Source organism: Lepus europaeus, chromosome 6 (genome assembly GCF_033115175.1).
Source record: "Lepus europaeus isolate LE1 chromosome 6, mLepTim1.pri, whole genome shotgun sequence".
Lineage (NCBI taxonomy): Eukaryota > Metazoa > Chordata > Mammalia > Lagomorpha > Leporidae > Lepus > Lepus europaeus.
The window spans coordinates 515,641-530,782 of NC_084832.1; the positions used below are offsets into that span (position 1 = coordinate 515,641).

Consider the following 15,142-nt stretch of genomic DNA (forward strand, 5'->3'; position numbering starts at 1 on the left):
CTGAGCCACCTGGAACACAGCTGAGATGCCTGGGCCACACCCCCAGGACACAGCAGGGGCACACCTGGAACACCACTGAGACACCTGGAACACAGCTGGGGCACACCTGAGCACCTGGGCCACACCTGAGCCACACCTGAGATACCTGGGCCACACCCCCAGGACACAGCAGGGGCACACCTGGAACACCACTGAGACACCTGGAACACAGCTGGGGCACACCTGAGCACCTGGGCCACACCTGAGACACACCTGAGATACCTGGGCCACACCCCCAGGACACAGCAGGGGCACACCTGGAACACCACTGAGACACCTGAGCCACACCTGAGATACCTGGGGCACACACCCAGGACACAGCAGGGCACACCTGGAATACCACTGAGACACCTGGAACACAGCTGAGATACCTGGGCCACACACCCAGGACACAGCAGGGCACACCTGGAACACCACTGAGACACCTGGAACACAGCTGAGATGCCTGGGCCACACCCCCAGGACACAGCAGGGGCACACCTGGAACACCACTGAGACACCTGGAACACAGCTGGGGCACACCTGAGCACCTGGGCCACACCTGAGACACACCTGGGGCACACCTGGAACACAGCTGGGGCACACCTGGAACACCACTGAGACACCTGGAACACAGCTGAGCCACACCTGAGCACCTGAGATACCTGAGCCACACTTGGGGCACACCCAGGGGCGGCAGAACCACCAGGAATGCCGGGTCCGTGAGGGACAGCCTTGTCTGCCTTATTCGGCGTGCCGTGGTGCTCAGTGACCATACAGGGGAGGATGGCAAGGGCGTGCCGTGGTGCTCAGTGACCATACAGGGGAGGTGGCAAGGACGTGCAGGGGCTGCAGGGGCTGGGAGGCAGCTCAGCACTCTGCAGAATGCCCAAGCCCAGGGGTCCAGGGCACAGTGCAGTCCCCGCCGGTCCAGGAGGACAGTGGGTTCTGCAGGTGGACTTGGGCTCCTCCGCAGTGGCCAATCGGGCAGAAATGAGAACCTGCAGACTGAGTCCACCACAGCCTCCCAACAAGCACAGTGGCACGCAGGCTGGTGAGCAAATATTTGAGGTGGACAACACCCCTGGGCCCCAGGAGACCTGTGCCAGCCCCACCTGCCCCTGCCGCTCAGTAGCAAGTGACCTTGGCCAATCACTGGCCCTCCTTCCACCTTCCTGGCCCCTCCCATCAGCATCAGACAGGGTCCCCACGGACCCCTCAGTCAGGGCTCAGCCACCACGACCCTACCTGGTGGCCTGGGGTCACAGGGTGGGAGGACGATGACTCTGGGGGCGGGGGCTGTACCTGCCCCGCTCGGAAGCAGGGGGCTAAACAAAGCCACCTGTGCTTCCTGTCCCAGCCGTGAGGCAGAGGGCGCCGGGGGCCCTGCGTTGATTACACGCTTCATTTTGTGGTCCTCGTAGATTCCCATGCAGCTGCTTGCCCTTAACTTTGGTTCCCCAGGGGTGACATTGTGGTGCGATGTGGTCACCAGGACACACACACACACACACACACACCGCCACAGCCCCGGCAGCAGCCATGGGTCCTGGCTACGAGGGGCTGGCACTGGGGATGCTGTGGAAGTGGGGGCAGCGACCCTCTGTGTGGAGGCCGTTTAACCCCTTGCATGCTGGACGACTCCTGGAGGTCTGGTGTGAGCTTCCGGCTCTGGGCAAACACCCAGCAGGGTGATGGCAGGGTCACACGGTTGTGCATGTGTGGTTTTTAAGAAACCAGCAAACTGCTGTACCCAGAGGCGGTCGCGTGCCCCCTTCCCGCGGGGAAGAGTGAGGGACTGAGTCGCTCGGCACCCCCCCGCAGCCCTGCCGTGCTGGGGTTTGTGTCCGGGCTGTTGGGGGCATTCGGAGTGAGCCAGTGGATGGAAGTGCTCTGCTCTCGCGCGCGCTCTCTCTCTGACTCTCTGTCACTCTGCCTTTTATATAAATAAATACATCGTTAAACATCTTTCTAAATGAGTTGGGAAATGTTCCCTCGTCCTCCATTGCCTGGATGGCACGGAGGAGAGTGGGCGCTGACTGTGCCCAGGGTTCCCTGGCGGTGTCCAGTGCGGTCAACGCCGCTGCTGCCCACCTGGCTTCTCCCTCCTCACGCTCCCAGGCTGCTTTCCGCCTTCCTTTCCCGCAGCCATTCTCAGTCAGCTGCCAACAAATCCGCTCCCTTCCCCCGCGGACCGTCCCCTGAGGAGGTTCTTCTGGGCATAGGATGGACAGGCACTGGCAGCAGCGCTCAGAATCGGGGTGCAGCTCCTCCCAGCCTCGCTGGTGTCTGCGGAGAAATCCGCTGGCTTGAAGATGGCTCTGTCTTTGGTTTTAGGAAGTGTGTTGTGCAGCTTGGCGGGGATTTGGGTGGGATTACTTCCTGAACTTGTAGGCTTCCGTCTTCGCCCGGCCTGGGGGCTCTGAGCGCCTGTTCCCTCCCAGGGCTGCCGTGTGGCAGGCCTCGGGCTCTGCCGCTCCAACTTTCCCGTGTGTTTTCTGCCGGCTCGGGGGCTGCTGTGGGGGGTGTGGGTCCTGTCTGTCGCTGTGCCAGTGCAGCTGCTCAGTGGCCATGTGACAAATCCAGAGTCAAACTCTGCAGTGGTGGGGCTGTGTCTCCACACCTAAGTCCTCCTCATTGGTGGCCACATCCGGGCTTTTCTTCTGACCGTGTGGAGGAGGAATGCCGAGCCCTCCAGTGTGACTCCGCCTTGTTTGAAAGTCAGCAGACGGAATCGGTGCGGCAGCCCGCTCGTGCAGCTTGTCTGACGGCACCTGTTGCGACTCTGGACCTCACACCTGTGGCTCGGGAGGCTTAGGGCCGTGGCCGTGTGGCCTGCTCAGAGCCCATGGGCTGAGACCCGGGGTGCAGTCCGTGATGGGCTTGGAAAGCAGAGACGACTGGACGCAAGCGTGCGAGCACAGCCGTCCCGGCGTGCTCCGAGCTCCTGGAAGCGGGCTCCTGCGCGCTCAGCTGTGCTGACACAGCGACCTATGGACGGCCGCTGTGGGATCTGGCAGGAGACCTTGGCAGGGGGCAGCTTCCCCACAGCAGGCTCTGAGAACCAGGGCTCAGGACACCCACGGACTCCATGGAAACAGGCACCCACTTGTCACGAAGCTGCCCCACGCCCACCCTGCCCTGCTGGAGTCAGACACAGCCCAGGGCGGCTCGGGACCCTGCCCCCACCCAGTGATAACAAGGCCTCCCCTGTGCTGTCAGAGGTCACTGCCACCCGCCCAACAGGGACCAGGAGCCCCCCCATGCCCCAGGTGGGGACCTAGACGTCCACCCCAAGCCACAACAAGCTACAGCCCCTGCTGCAGCTGGAGTGGAGTCAGAGAAAGCAACCGAAACAGGAGGATCAAGTGTTACGAAGTCCACTTTCCATCAAGATTCGCCCCTCTCATGCAGGCCAGGAAGATTTCAAAGTGGATCAAACTGAGACAATGGACACTCCAGCCCAGGGGACAGAGACGCTGGGGGCCTTGGCCAAGGTCTTATTTTATTTTTTAAAAGTTTACTTATTTTAATCCACTTAAAAGGCAGAGTAACAGGGAGAGAGAGAGAGAGTGTTTCCATCTGCTGGTTCACCCCCCAAATGCCTGCCGCAGCCAGGGCTGGCCCAGGTTAAGGCCAGATTAAAGCCAGGAGCCTGGAACTCCATCTGGGTCTCCCATGTCAGTGACAGAGACCCAGGCACTTGAGCCATCAGCACTGCCTCCCAGGATGCATCAGTGGGAAGCTGGGTAGGAAGTGGAACAGCCAGGATTTTCGCCAGTGCTCTGATGTGGGTTCAGATCCCAAGCAGTGGCTTAACCACGGTGCACCTGTGACTGAGATCCTAAAGCAGCAACGATCAAAACCCAGTTACAGGGCGGGCACTGTGGCATAGCAGGTTACGTCTCTGTCTGCGACGCCGGCATCCCCCATGGGCGCCAGTTTGGGCCTCGAATGCTCCACTTCCAATCTAGCTCCCTGCTAATGTACCTGGGAAAGCAGCAGAGGGTGGCCCAAGTGCTTAGGCCACTGCACCCATGTGGGAGACCCAGAAGAAGCTCAGGGCTCCAGGCTTCAGCCTGGCCCTGTCCCAGCTGTTGCAGCCATTTTTGGGGTGAACCAGTGGCTAGGATATTCTCTCTCTCTCTCTCTCTCTCTCTCTCTCCTGTCTCTGTAACTCTGCCTTTCAAACAAATAGAAAAAAAATCTTTTAATAAACTGCACTTATGAACGTGCTTGAGACAAACGAATGGGGAGCCTTGACAAAGAAATAGAAAGTTTAAAGATAGATGCTGCTGGCCGGTGCCGCAGCTCACTTGGCTAATCCTCTGCCTGCGGCGCTGGTTCTAGTCCCGGTCGGGGCGCCGGATTCTGTCCCGGTTGCTCCTCTTCCAGGCCAGCTCTCTGCTGTGGCCCGGGAAGGCAGTGGAGGATGGCCCAAGTGCTTGGGCCCCGCACCCGCATGGGAGACCAGGAGAAGCACCTGGCTTCTGGCTTCAGATCGGTGCAGCACCGGTCGTAGCGGCCATTGGAGGGTGAACCAACGGAAGGAAGACCTTTCTCTCTGTCTCTTTCTCTCACTGTCCACTCTGCCTGTCAAAAATTCAAAAAAAAAAAAAAAAAGATGCTGCAACGAAGAACAAAATAGAGAAGTTTAGTTGAAAAGTACAATATCCAGAATAAAAAGCTCAAAGGATGGCTCAGCGATTGGGTGGAGGGAGCAGGAATGGGGTGAGGGGAGACTCCCAGGCATGGGCCCCTCCCGAGGGCATCGCTGTGACCTGCGGTGACCCCACCACGGGCACTGCGGCTGCAAGTGGTGCTGGCTCTGGGCCGGTCTCACACGCGCTGTGCAGGCCACGGCCAAGGCCATCCAAGGTCACACGCCCTGTGCATGGCAGGTGAGGCAGGCTGCAGCCCAGCAGGCGGTGACCTCCGACCCGTACTCCTCACACCTGGAGGAGGGGAGAGAACAGAACTGGGGGGCAGGAGCCACGCAGGAAAGCCCTTCTCTCGGCGTTAACACAGCTGACCGCCAAGGACGTCCAAGGGCAGCGGCAGGGAGAAGCGGGAGGCCGCCCGGCGCCCAGGGCAGGTGGGGTGCGATAGCAGGGAGGCGCCCTGTTTGGGGAGCTGATGGCTGCTGCTGATAGCACCGCCTCGAGCCAGCCCTGCAGCCATCGCCCGCGATGCCTTTGACGTGGCCGGAGGAGGCTATAAGACCCAGGGGGCCTCCGGCCTCAGTCGGGGTGCAGGGCGGGGGAGCGGCGGCTTCCACAGCAGACACCATGGCCGCCCTGCAGGAGAAGAAGTCGTGTAGCCAGCGCATGGAGGAGTTCCGCCACTACTGCTGGAACCCGGACACGGGCCAGATGCTGGGCCGCACCCTGTCCCGCTGGGGTAGGTGTCAGGGGGCACGGAGGACCCCCCCCCCAGGCCGGCCCCTCCTCCCCTCAACAGGACGACCCCTGGGCCGGGGCCCTGGCTTTCCAGGCAGCGCTTCACAGCCCCGCTCCTAGAGCTCACGGCTGTTTGCGGGTTTAAAGGTGGGGACAGGAGCTCTCAGGTCAGGGGGCCTGGGGACAAGCCCACGCTTGCTTCACCCTGAGACTCAGCTGCAACCCCCAGGGGCCCCTTTTCCTGGGACACAGCTCAGGCCGGTCTGGCAGCTCGGGGTCCCTTGAGGCCCCCTTGTGGCCGCACAGTGGCCTGCAGGGCACGGGCAGGCCTCTCCTCCCCAGGTGGAAGGCAAAAGGGAGCCCCTGGCCTGGCAGGTGGGGGAGCCTTCAGGCCACCAGGGGGCTCCCACACCTGTGCAGGAAACACCCCCACCAGGCCCGTCTTGAAGGGACACAAGGTGCCTGTGAGCCCGGCAGAGCCACCCCAGACCCAGTGACAGGTGAAGTGGAAGCCCCTGTGCTGTGGGGAAGCGAGGGGCGGGAGAGCAGGACACAGTCCCTCTGGAGTGGGGCACACCGGGGCCGGGCTGGTGAAGACACGGCACAGCCACGAGAAGATGCCTGTCTGGGCAGATGCCCACGGCACAAATGCCCACAGCACAGACGCCCACGCCACAGATGCCCACAGCACAGACACCAGGCCTGGGGAGAGGCTGCGAGGTGTTGCTGGTGCCTGACCTTCAGTGACCACAGCCCTGAGGTGGCCTCATGCGAAAGGGACAGGCCAGGCTCCGAGCCCCTGGCTGCCCCGCTGACCAAGGTGGTCCCACTGGCACGAATGCACCACAGTTCGTGGCCTCAAGCCCTGTGCCCCCCCCCTCACCCCCCTGCTCTCACCAACTTGATCCCTGGAGAATGATCCACGCAAAGGAATCCGCACTCACGTCCACAGGGCAGGAATCAGTGGGCTGCCCTAGTCTAGACTTTTCCCAGGACAAGCACAGACGTGTCCTCTTCCTTAGGTACAAGCAAGTTAACCTCAGACAGGAAGGTGAACTCCGGTTCTGAGCGGGATCCCTCGGGGGGCGGGGGGCAACATGATTCCCACTGGGCTCTGACCCAGGAAGCAGGCGGCACACGGTGGAGCCCTCACACCCCGCCCCCGTCAGCAGACCCGGGGGGTGCTGGCCCAGGGAGAGGGGTTTCCAGGACCCCATCTCCCTCCCCCACTCCCTCATTTCCACGCATGCAGGGGTGACTCCTGCCCCCATCCTATCTGGCCCCTGTCCCCTGGTCTCTCACAGGACACAGGCACACGGCTGGCCGTGGCGTCACACCCGGCTGAGGGCCCTGATGTAGACTCTGGGCCCCTCCTGGGACGCCACTGTAGGCAGCAGGTGCAGGCACCCTGGGCAGCAGACTCACTTCTCTGCCTGTTTCCCTTCCTGTGGTGGGGGAGCAGGAACTCTGATCCCAGGGCAAAGTGAGCGTGGACAGTGGCCAGCACAGCCGTGATGACAAGGGAACGCTAGTGGAGGTGGGAGAGCCAGCCACCCGGACACAGGTCGCCCAGGCAGGCAGTCCCGGCACAGTGAGGGGCGGGGGAGAACTGCTGAATGGCACAGGCTTCACTCTCGGCCAACGAGAATGTTCTGGAATGAGTCAGAGGGGCTGGCCACGCAGCTTCCTGACTGGACACTTCTGGTGGCTGCAGAGGCAACGGCTGCTGTGGCCTCTGACCCCACCCCTCCCCACAGTGTGGATCAGCCTCTACTACGTGGCCTTCTACGTGGTGATGACCGGGCTGTTTGCCCTGTGCATCTACGTGCTCATGCAAACCATCGACCCCTACACGCCTGACTACCAGGACCAGCTGAAGTCGCCAGGTAGGCGTGGCCCTCCGAGCCCTCCCCACCCACCCCAACCCTGGCAGGGACAGAGTTCTTAGAACGACCCCAGCTCCGAGTGACGAAGGCTGACTCAGGCTTTAATCTTCATTCTTAAAACCGAAGGTTCTCGTGACAGACAAAAGGTCGTTATGTCCACTTCAATGTGCTCATGGAACATTCCGGAAGGGTTCACAGAACCTGCTCACAGGGCCCAGGCCCAGGGAGACAAGGCCTGGGGGCAGAGAGCACACGTCGTCCCCTGTCTCTCAGAGGACCAGTGAGAGACTGACAGCTGCCCCGTGCGCCAGTGGGCAGAGGGGTTAGCCAGGCAGACTGTCCACATGCCACCATCACCTTCCTTGTCTGTGGACCGTGGGCCCTGGCTTCCCACGGCAGCTGGGGTGGGTGAGGGAAGTGCGGAGTTGGTGGGAACGCAGGGAGAGAGGGTGGTGGTCAGCCTGGGAAAGCAGAGCTGGGCGGGAGTGAGGGCCCTCAGGCTGGCGGCACGGTCATGGCTTCAGAGGCTGCGAGTGGACAGCACTCACCCCCCACCACACGCACGCTCTGAGCAGCTGTCACCACCAGCACGTCGGGCCTTCTATGCCTACTAACGCCAAAGGCTTCTTAGGTTCAAATACAAGTTCACCTGAGCACCAGCCTCAGGCTCGGGGGCAGCCCCCACCTGCAAGAGCCTCAGAGGTGAGGGCACCCTCTGACCTGCCTGGTGGCCCTGGCGGCTCAGGCCTGCTAAGCAGTGCAGCCCCGCGTGGGGGCCAGGCCCAGGCTTTACCCTGGCTGTGCAGAGCTCTGGCCAGTGGGCAGGGGTCCCACCCCGCAGTGCTGCCGTCCAGTATCCTCGGGCTGCCGCTGCTGGCATGGCCTGGCCTCCCTCACGTGTGGCCTGCACATGAAGCTGGAAGAAGCCTCACGGCAAGGCTGCCGTGCTCTGTACCCCCAGGCGTAACCTTAAGGCCAGACGTGTACGGGGAGAAGGGCCTGGAAATCCACTACAACATCTCTGACAACCGCACCTGGACCAGCCTCACGCACACCCTGCGAAGCTTTCTGGCAGGTAACTCCCTCGGCCCGGCAGCCGCCCCGAGCCGGCTGCACTGGCCAGGGCCGCCCATGCTCTGCTGCGTCTGCCCGCAGGTTACTCGCCCGCAGCCCAGGTGGACAACATCAACTGCACCTCCAAGACCTACTTCTTCCAGGAGAGCTTCGGGGCTCCCAACCACACCAAGTTCTCCTGCAAGTTCACGGTGGACATGCTGGAGAACTGCTCCGGCCTCACCGACCCCGGCTTCGGCTTCCAGGAGGGAAAGCCCTGCTTCATCATCAAGATGAACAGGGTGAGCCTCGGGGGTGTCTGCGTCCAGACGCCGGGGCGCGGGGGCCGCCTCGGCTCAGCACGGACCCGCGTGCTTGTGAACCCAGGTGCAAACCCTCCCTACAGGCGCAGGCACGGCCTCAGCCCTGCGGTCAGCGGGACGTGGCTGTGCCCAGCAAGGGGCCTCCGGCGGTAGAGTGAGGGCCGGGAGGGGACTGGGAACCACACAGGGTGGGGGCTTCGAACCTGGGCTCAGGGACCCCTCATGCACTGGCCATGGATGGCCCCCAGGGCTGTGACGGGGGCAGGGCAGCAGGGGCTGATGGGAGGCCGCTCATCCTGGGAGCAAGGAGAGGACGGCCGGGGAGTGGGGAGGCAGGTGCAGAACCAGCCCTGCACCCAGCCCCAACGTGGGGTCAGCACTGACCTTTAACCTCAGTGAGGACGACAGAGCCTTGGAGGTGAGTGTGGGGGCCCACACGAGGGGGCCAATTGAGGCAAGCCGGCTGGCCTCGGAGGGCCAGCGCTTCTGCGAGGAGCTGCGGGAGAGGACACGTGGGCGCAGGGGCAGGCCCGGCCCCACTGCCGCCCTCCTCTGGGCCTGGGTGTGCAGGGTGGAGGAGGCCCAGCTTTGAGGAGTCGGGCGCTGGGAAGAGGGGCCACGGGCAGCCGGGGGCCCTGCTCAGTGGCCGGAGGGCCCAGCCCTCCTCGGCCGGCGCGCACCGGCGGCCACACGGACACCCTTCCCTTCCAGATTGTCAGGTTCCTGCCCAGCAACAGCACGCCCCCCCGCGTGGACTGCACCTTCCTGGTGAGTGCTGAGCTGGCCGGGGGCAGCCTGCCCGGTCCCTCGGGGACGCCCCAGGCACACACGTCATGGGCCCCCGCCCCTCGAACACTAGGCTTTCACTGCAGACGATGGAGGCCCAGGCCCAGGAAAGCGCCGCTGGGCGCCGTGTTTGCTCAGAAGGCGAGGGGTGGCGCTGTGCTAGTGCTCGGCTTGGCGGCCACGTGGGAAAGCCACCTCCTCCGGGCGCCTCGCCGTCTGGTTCCCTCAGGTGCATAGTTTATGAAACACGCCTCCGACAGCAGGGGTTGCCAGCGGCGTTTGTCTCCGTGAATTCTGGTTTCTTTCTAAACCACCGTTCAATACGACAGGAGAAGCCTAAATTTGCTGTCACTAGGCCTCGTCTGAGGTTTCTGTGCCCACCACGGCCTCCGTGAACTGGTGCAAGGGCACAGGGCCCACCACGCCCACGATGCCTCCACGCTGCTGTCCCCGTGGGCCACAGTGGGCTGCTTTCTTTCCCCTTTTTTCCGTTATTTTCACCACGCATGTGGGCTGGCGTGGGATTTGAGCAGACGCCAAAGCACCCCTCCTAGCCAGTGCTTTCGTAAGGCAAGTCCGTGATGCCGCTGCCGACCGGGGCAGATCCCAGCAGGGAGAGGGAACAGGCTGGCAGCTGGCAAGCCTGCTCACATACGACAGCAGGCACTCCACTCGGTAGCGCACATCTTCCCGCCACCACCCCAGAATGGCTAAGCGCAAACCACCGGTGCTGCCCACGGCAAATCCCACCCCGCACGGGATCTCAGTGCCTGTAAAGACGGAGTCCAGTGCACGCCAGGCGGGCAGCAAACTATGACTGCTTCCCAGCTATGCACAGGGACACACGCACACATGCACACACGTGGACATGCACACACAGCTCGCATGGGCACACAGGGGCACACACACACACGTGGCCATGCACACACAGCACACATGGGCACACACACACGTGGACATGCACACACAGCACACATGGGCACACACACACGTGGACATGCACACACAGCACGCATGGGCACGCAGGTGCGCACACACACACGTGGACATGCACACACAGCACACATGGGCACGCAGGCACGCATACACACGTGGACATGCACACACAGCACGCATGGGCACGCAGGTGCACACACACACGTGGACATGCACACACAGCACACATGAGCACACAAGCGCGCACACACACACACGTGTGCTCACCAGCCACTCCCTGACTCAGGCCTCCACCTCTCCTCCCCAGGACATGCCCCACCAGACCCTCACGCCGCTGCAGGTCGAGTACTATCCCCCCAACGGCACCTTCAGCCTCCACTACTTCCCGTACTATGGAAAGAAAGCGCAGGTATGGCCATTCTTCCCTTCCCAGAGCAGCTACCGACCCCTGAAACCAGCAAGGGGCACCAACAACGTTGCCCCTGTGAAACGACAGAGGAACTCAGCCCTAACCATGCAACCACCTGGGTGCGCAGATCCCCTCTTCCCCCAGGCCGCGTCTGCCAGGACGGCTCTTCCACACCCTGCACCCGCAGGCCGCGCCTCACGCCCGCCCTAGCACCCCGCACCCTCTGTCCGGTTTTCACACCAGCGGCCCCGCGGGCAGCCTCGTCCACGCCCGGTGTCTGCGCCCAGCCCCGGGCCTCACCCTGGTCGCCCCGCCCCTCCTCTCTCCCCAGCCGCACTACAGCAACCCTCTGGTGGCCGCCAAGCTCCTCAATGTGCCCACGAACACAGAGGTCGTGGTCCTCTGCAAGATCCTGGCCGATCACGTGACCTTCGACAATCCGCACGACCCCTACGAGGGGAAAGTGGAGTTCAAGCTCAAGATCCAGAAGTGACCTCGCGGTCGTGGGCCTCACGGGGTTCCCGGCCGGGCCCTGTGGACGCGTTTCTGAGGCGCCCGCACCAGTGTCCCCCTGGGAGCACCAGGCAAGCAGCCGCGTGCACAGCGCTTCCGTTGGCGTCCGCTGCTTCCCGTGGTGTCCCGTCCCGTGCAGGCGCCATCTGTAGTAGGATGGAAAACGCTGGCTAACCCAGCCATGGCCAGGCGGCGACCGCGAGTGCCAGGGCCCAGAACCGACCCCTCCTTTCCGTGTGGACAGCACTTTCTGGCTACCATTGGTTTTTCCGACGTCAGTGTGAGCAGCTTCCCAGATGACGCAGGGGCTGTTAGTGTGCTGAGGTGTGGTGACGTGAGACGCCGTGACAACCCCCACTCACAGCGCAATCCCATGTTGTAAAAATAAAACGCATTAGTTACCTAGGTAAAACAGTCCTGTGTCTCCTCACAAGGAGAAAAGTAACACTGAACCCCTTTTTTCCCAGGGTCTCCCTGCTAAAGTTCTGCTTGTGAGGCAGGAAGCGGCAGACCCCAAGGTGGAGTGGGGGTGGCCCCCCACAGCCTCACAGCCCGGGGGGCAAGGGCCCCACAGGACCTAAGACCTGAGCGCTCACATCTTGTCCTCACTGAGGGCCGAGTCTCCTCCCATATACGCAGCATGGAGTGCAGTGTAGCCCAGACCCGGGAGCGCCCAGACCTGGCGCCTGCTCCTCACCTGTTCCAGCCAGCAGAGCTGGAGGGCGGAGTGACTGGCATGGGAAATCCAAAAGCCCACACAGAGGAGAATTCACGGAACAGGTCTCCCAGGAAAGAGTAAAAACCTTACAAATGGTTTGCAAGGTTGACAGCGTCACCTGGTTTACTGAGGCGCCAAGTAGCAAAGACACCACGTCACACATTTTCCATTGCCTACTCCAAAAACAACTCACTCATGTGAAGGCTTGTCTACACCACACAGTGGTCACACACACACACACACACACACTGTACCTTATACACACACAAGGACTCACCCGTGTGAAGGCCTGTCTACAGCACACAGTGGTCAGACTCACACACTGTACCTTTTTTTTTTTAAGATTTATTTATTTATTTGAAAGAGCTACACAGAGAGAGAAGGAGAGCTAGAGAGAGACAGACAGACAGACAGACAGAGAGGTCTTCCATCCGCTGGTTCACTCCCCAATTGGCTGCAATGGCTGAAGCTGTGCGAATCTGAAGCCAGGAACCAGGAGCTTCTTCCAGGTCTCCCACGTGGGTGCAGGGGCCCAAGGACTTGGGCCATCTTCCACTGCTTTTCCAGGCCATAGCAGAGAGCTGGGTCGGAAGTGGAGCAGCCAGGACTCGAACCGACGCCCAATGGGATGCTGGCACTGCAGGCAGCAGCTTTACCCACTATACCACAGCGCCGGCCCCACACACTGTACCTTATGAACACACAGGGACTCACCCGTGTGAAGGCTTGTCTGTACCATGCAGTGGTCACACACACTCCACTTATAAACACACAAGGAGCAGTCCCTGTACAAAAAGAGGACATGTGGCAGGCACAGGGTTAAGTGGACGAACTCAAGCCCAAGATGAAGCCAGAGATGAGGGTGTCAGTGGTGGGCCCCCGGGGAGAGGCTCCTGGCTCCAGCGGGGTTGGAGGGTCCTGCAAGCCCAGCTGAGTCCTCCTGGTCCCCGGGCACCAGCGACGTTCCCCCGCGTAGCTGGGATTCCGTGGAAGTGCCAGGCACCGCTTCGAAAGCCTGGGGTTTGTTTTGCTTTTGAGAAGTCATTGGAGACTTTCTGTGATCACAAATCAAGAAAGAGGCTGCGCCCGTGTGTGGCCTCGTCAGGGGAGGCGTGAGGCAAGGCCACGGGGAGAGTCCTGCGGTGCTTACCGGTCCTCGGGCGCTCTGGTCCCCGGCTGCTCGCCGTCGCGGCCCGTGTCAGAACACCTCCCTGCATCGGGCCGGCCTGGGCTGCCGTCCTACGGCCGTAGCTCAGTCCGCTCCTCCGCGCACGGTCATCCAGGCTGCCTCGCCTTTCAGCGGCTGCGAACGGCGGTGTCCGGATGTCTCCGCGGCGTGGGCGCACCCAGAAGTGCAGCTGCGGAACCACACGGTCACTCCACGTTGGATTTTCCGAGGAGCAGCCACCGTTGTCCTCCAAGCTGCCCGCCCCATGGTGCCGCCAGCAACGCAGGAGGACTCCGGCTTCTCCACACCCCCACCGGGACCCACTTCTGCCTTCCCAGCCGGCCTGAGGCGGTGTCTGCTCGCTTTGCCGTGTGTTTCCTGGAGGATCAGTACCTGTCCATCCCGAGAAAAGCCTACTGGAGCCCTGTCCCAGTGCTGACTCGGGTGCGTGGCTCTGCTGCTGGGGTTCCAGTGTTCTCTGTGTGTTCTGGGTATTGGCCCAGTGGCAGCTCCCGGGTCTGTGGGTGTCTCAGCCATAACTCTTCCTGTGGGGTCCTTCCCACTGCGCAGTGTCTGCTGACACACACAAGTGTGCCATCTGCCCACGTTCTCTTCTGTGGCCTTACCTTTGGTGTGCTCTCCCAGGATTCATTGCTAGCCGATGTCCTGAAGATTTTGCCCTGTTTTCTTCTAAGAGTTTTATAGCTTTAGGTCTTACATGAAGGCCTCTGGTCCTCATGAGCCAATTTGCATATACAGAATTAGGTGGGTGTCCAACTTCATTCATCCGCGTGTGGACAACCGGTCCTATCCCCATTAAATGGCCTGGGCACCCTTGTCAAAACTCACAGGACCACAAGTGCAAGGGCTTCTCTGGGGTCTCATCTAGTCCCTTGGTCTAATACTGTACTGCTTTGGCTACAGTAGCTTTGTAGTAAGTTTTATTTTTTTTAGTTTATTTTTATCTACTTGAAAGGCAGAGATCTAGTTTACTCCTCAAATGCTTGTAAGAGCCAGGACTGGACCAAGCCAAAACCACAAGCCCGGAACTCCATCCGGGTCTCCCATGTGGGTGGAAGGCACTAAGCACTGAGTCACCTCCTGCCACCTCCCAGTGTGCATTCCCAGGAGGCTGGACCAGAAGCAGGAGCAGGACTTGGATATGGGATGCAGGGGTCCCGGGCAGCGGCTCAACCACTGTGCCAGACACCCATCCCAGAGCAGGTTTTGAAGTCACAGGGCGAGTCCCCAGCTTTGCTCTCTTTCAGGAATGTTTTGGACATTCAAGGTCACTTGAGATTCCACGTGAAATCAAGGATGCATTGGTTTTTCTATTTCCAAAAAAAAAAAAGTCCCTGCAGTTTTGCTAGGGCCTTTGTCACCTACCAATCATTTCAGAACTGTTGGCTCCCAATCCATAGCCATGGGTGTGCTGCTACTTCCTCGGGTTGTTTTCGCGATGTTTTAGTATTCATTGTAGAAGTCTCTTAGTTCCACTGGCCAAGCTGACTGCTAAGTATTTTACTACTTTGATAGGTGGGATTCCTTTTTTCTCAGTTTTCATGGTCGGCGCACTGAGAGGCACCCACCCCTCTGTTTAATCTGCAGCCTGTGCCCTTGCCTGATTATTAGTCCTTGTCACTTTTAGTGGCTACTGGAGGCTTTTCCACCTATAGATCATTATCATGCACAAATGAACTTTTATTCCTTCTCAAATGTCAGTAACTCTTATTTCTTTTTCCCACCTAATTGCCCTGGTTCGAATTCCGGGCACCGAGTGGAATGTGAGTGGCAAAGTGGACTTTGTGGCCTTCCTCCTGAGCGTGGGAGTTTTTCCTGTTTTAATCATACTGAAGCCGTTTCCTGCTATGTCTACTTCTTTTTAACCATAAAAGCGTGAATCTTGTAAAATGCATTCCTAGGTCACTGAGAC

The 15,142-nt window shown here is 60.8% G+C and overlaps 1 protein-coding gene across 1 annotated transcript; it reads left to right on the forward strand.

Moving 5' to 3' along the window:
- Nucleotides 1–5,306: 5,306 nt before the first annotated feature.
- Nucleotides 5,307–11,303, forward strand: ATP4B (ATPase H+/K+ transporting subunit beta). The gene is made up of 7 exons (XM_062193913.1): nucleotides 5,307–5,418; nucleotides 7,175–7,303; nucleotides 8,265–8,378; nucleotides 8,459–8,658; nucleotides 9,391–9,447; nucleotides 10,709–10,810; nucleotides 11,142–11,303. Exons 1-7 carry the CDS (start codon nucleotides 5,307–5,309, stop codon nucleotides 11,301–11,303), a joined length of 876 nt encoding a protein of 291 aa, XP_062049897.1.
- The last annotated feature ends 3,839 nt before the right edge of the window (nucleotides 11,304–15,142 follow it).

What these genes read in the sequence shown, in the direction of transcription:
- ATP4B (XM_062193913.1), top strand. Translation starts at nt 5,307, where the DNA reads ATGGCCGCCCTGCAGGAGAAGAAGTCGTGTAGCCAGCGCATGGAGGAG. An exon ending in GCGTGGACTGCACCTTCCTG is followed by an intron (nt 9,448 to 10,708) that starts GTGAGTGCTGAG and finishes TCTCCTCCCCAG; the next exon opens with GACATGCCCCACCAGACCCT. An exon ending in ACTATGGAAAGAAAGCGCAG is followed by an intron (nt 10,811 to 11,141) that starts GTATGGCCATTC and finishes CTCTCTCCCCAG; the next exon opens with CCGCACTACAGCAACCCTCT.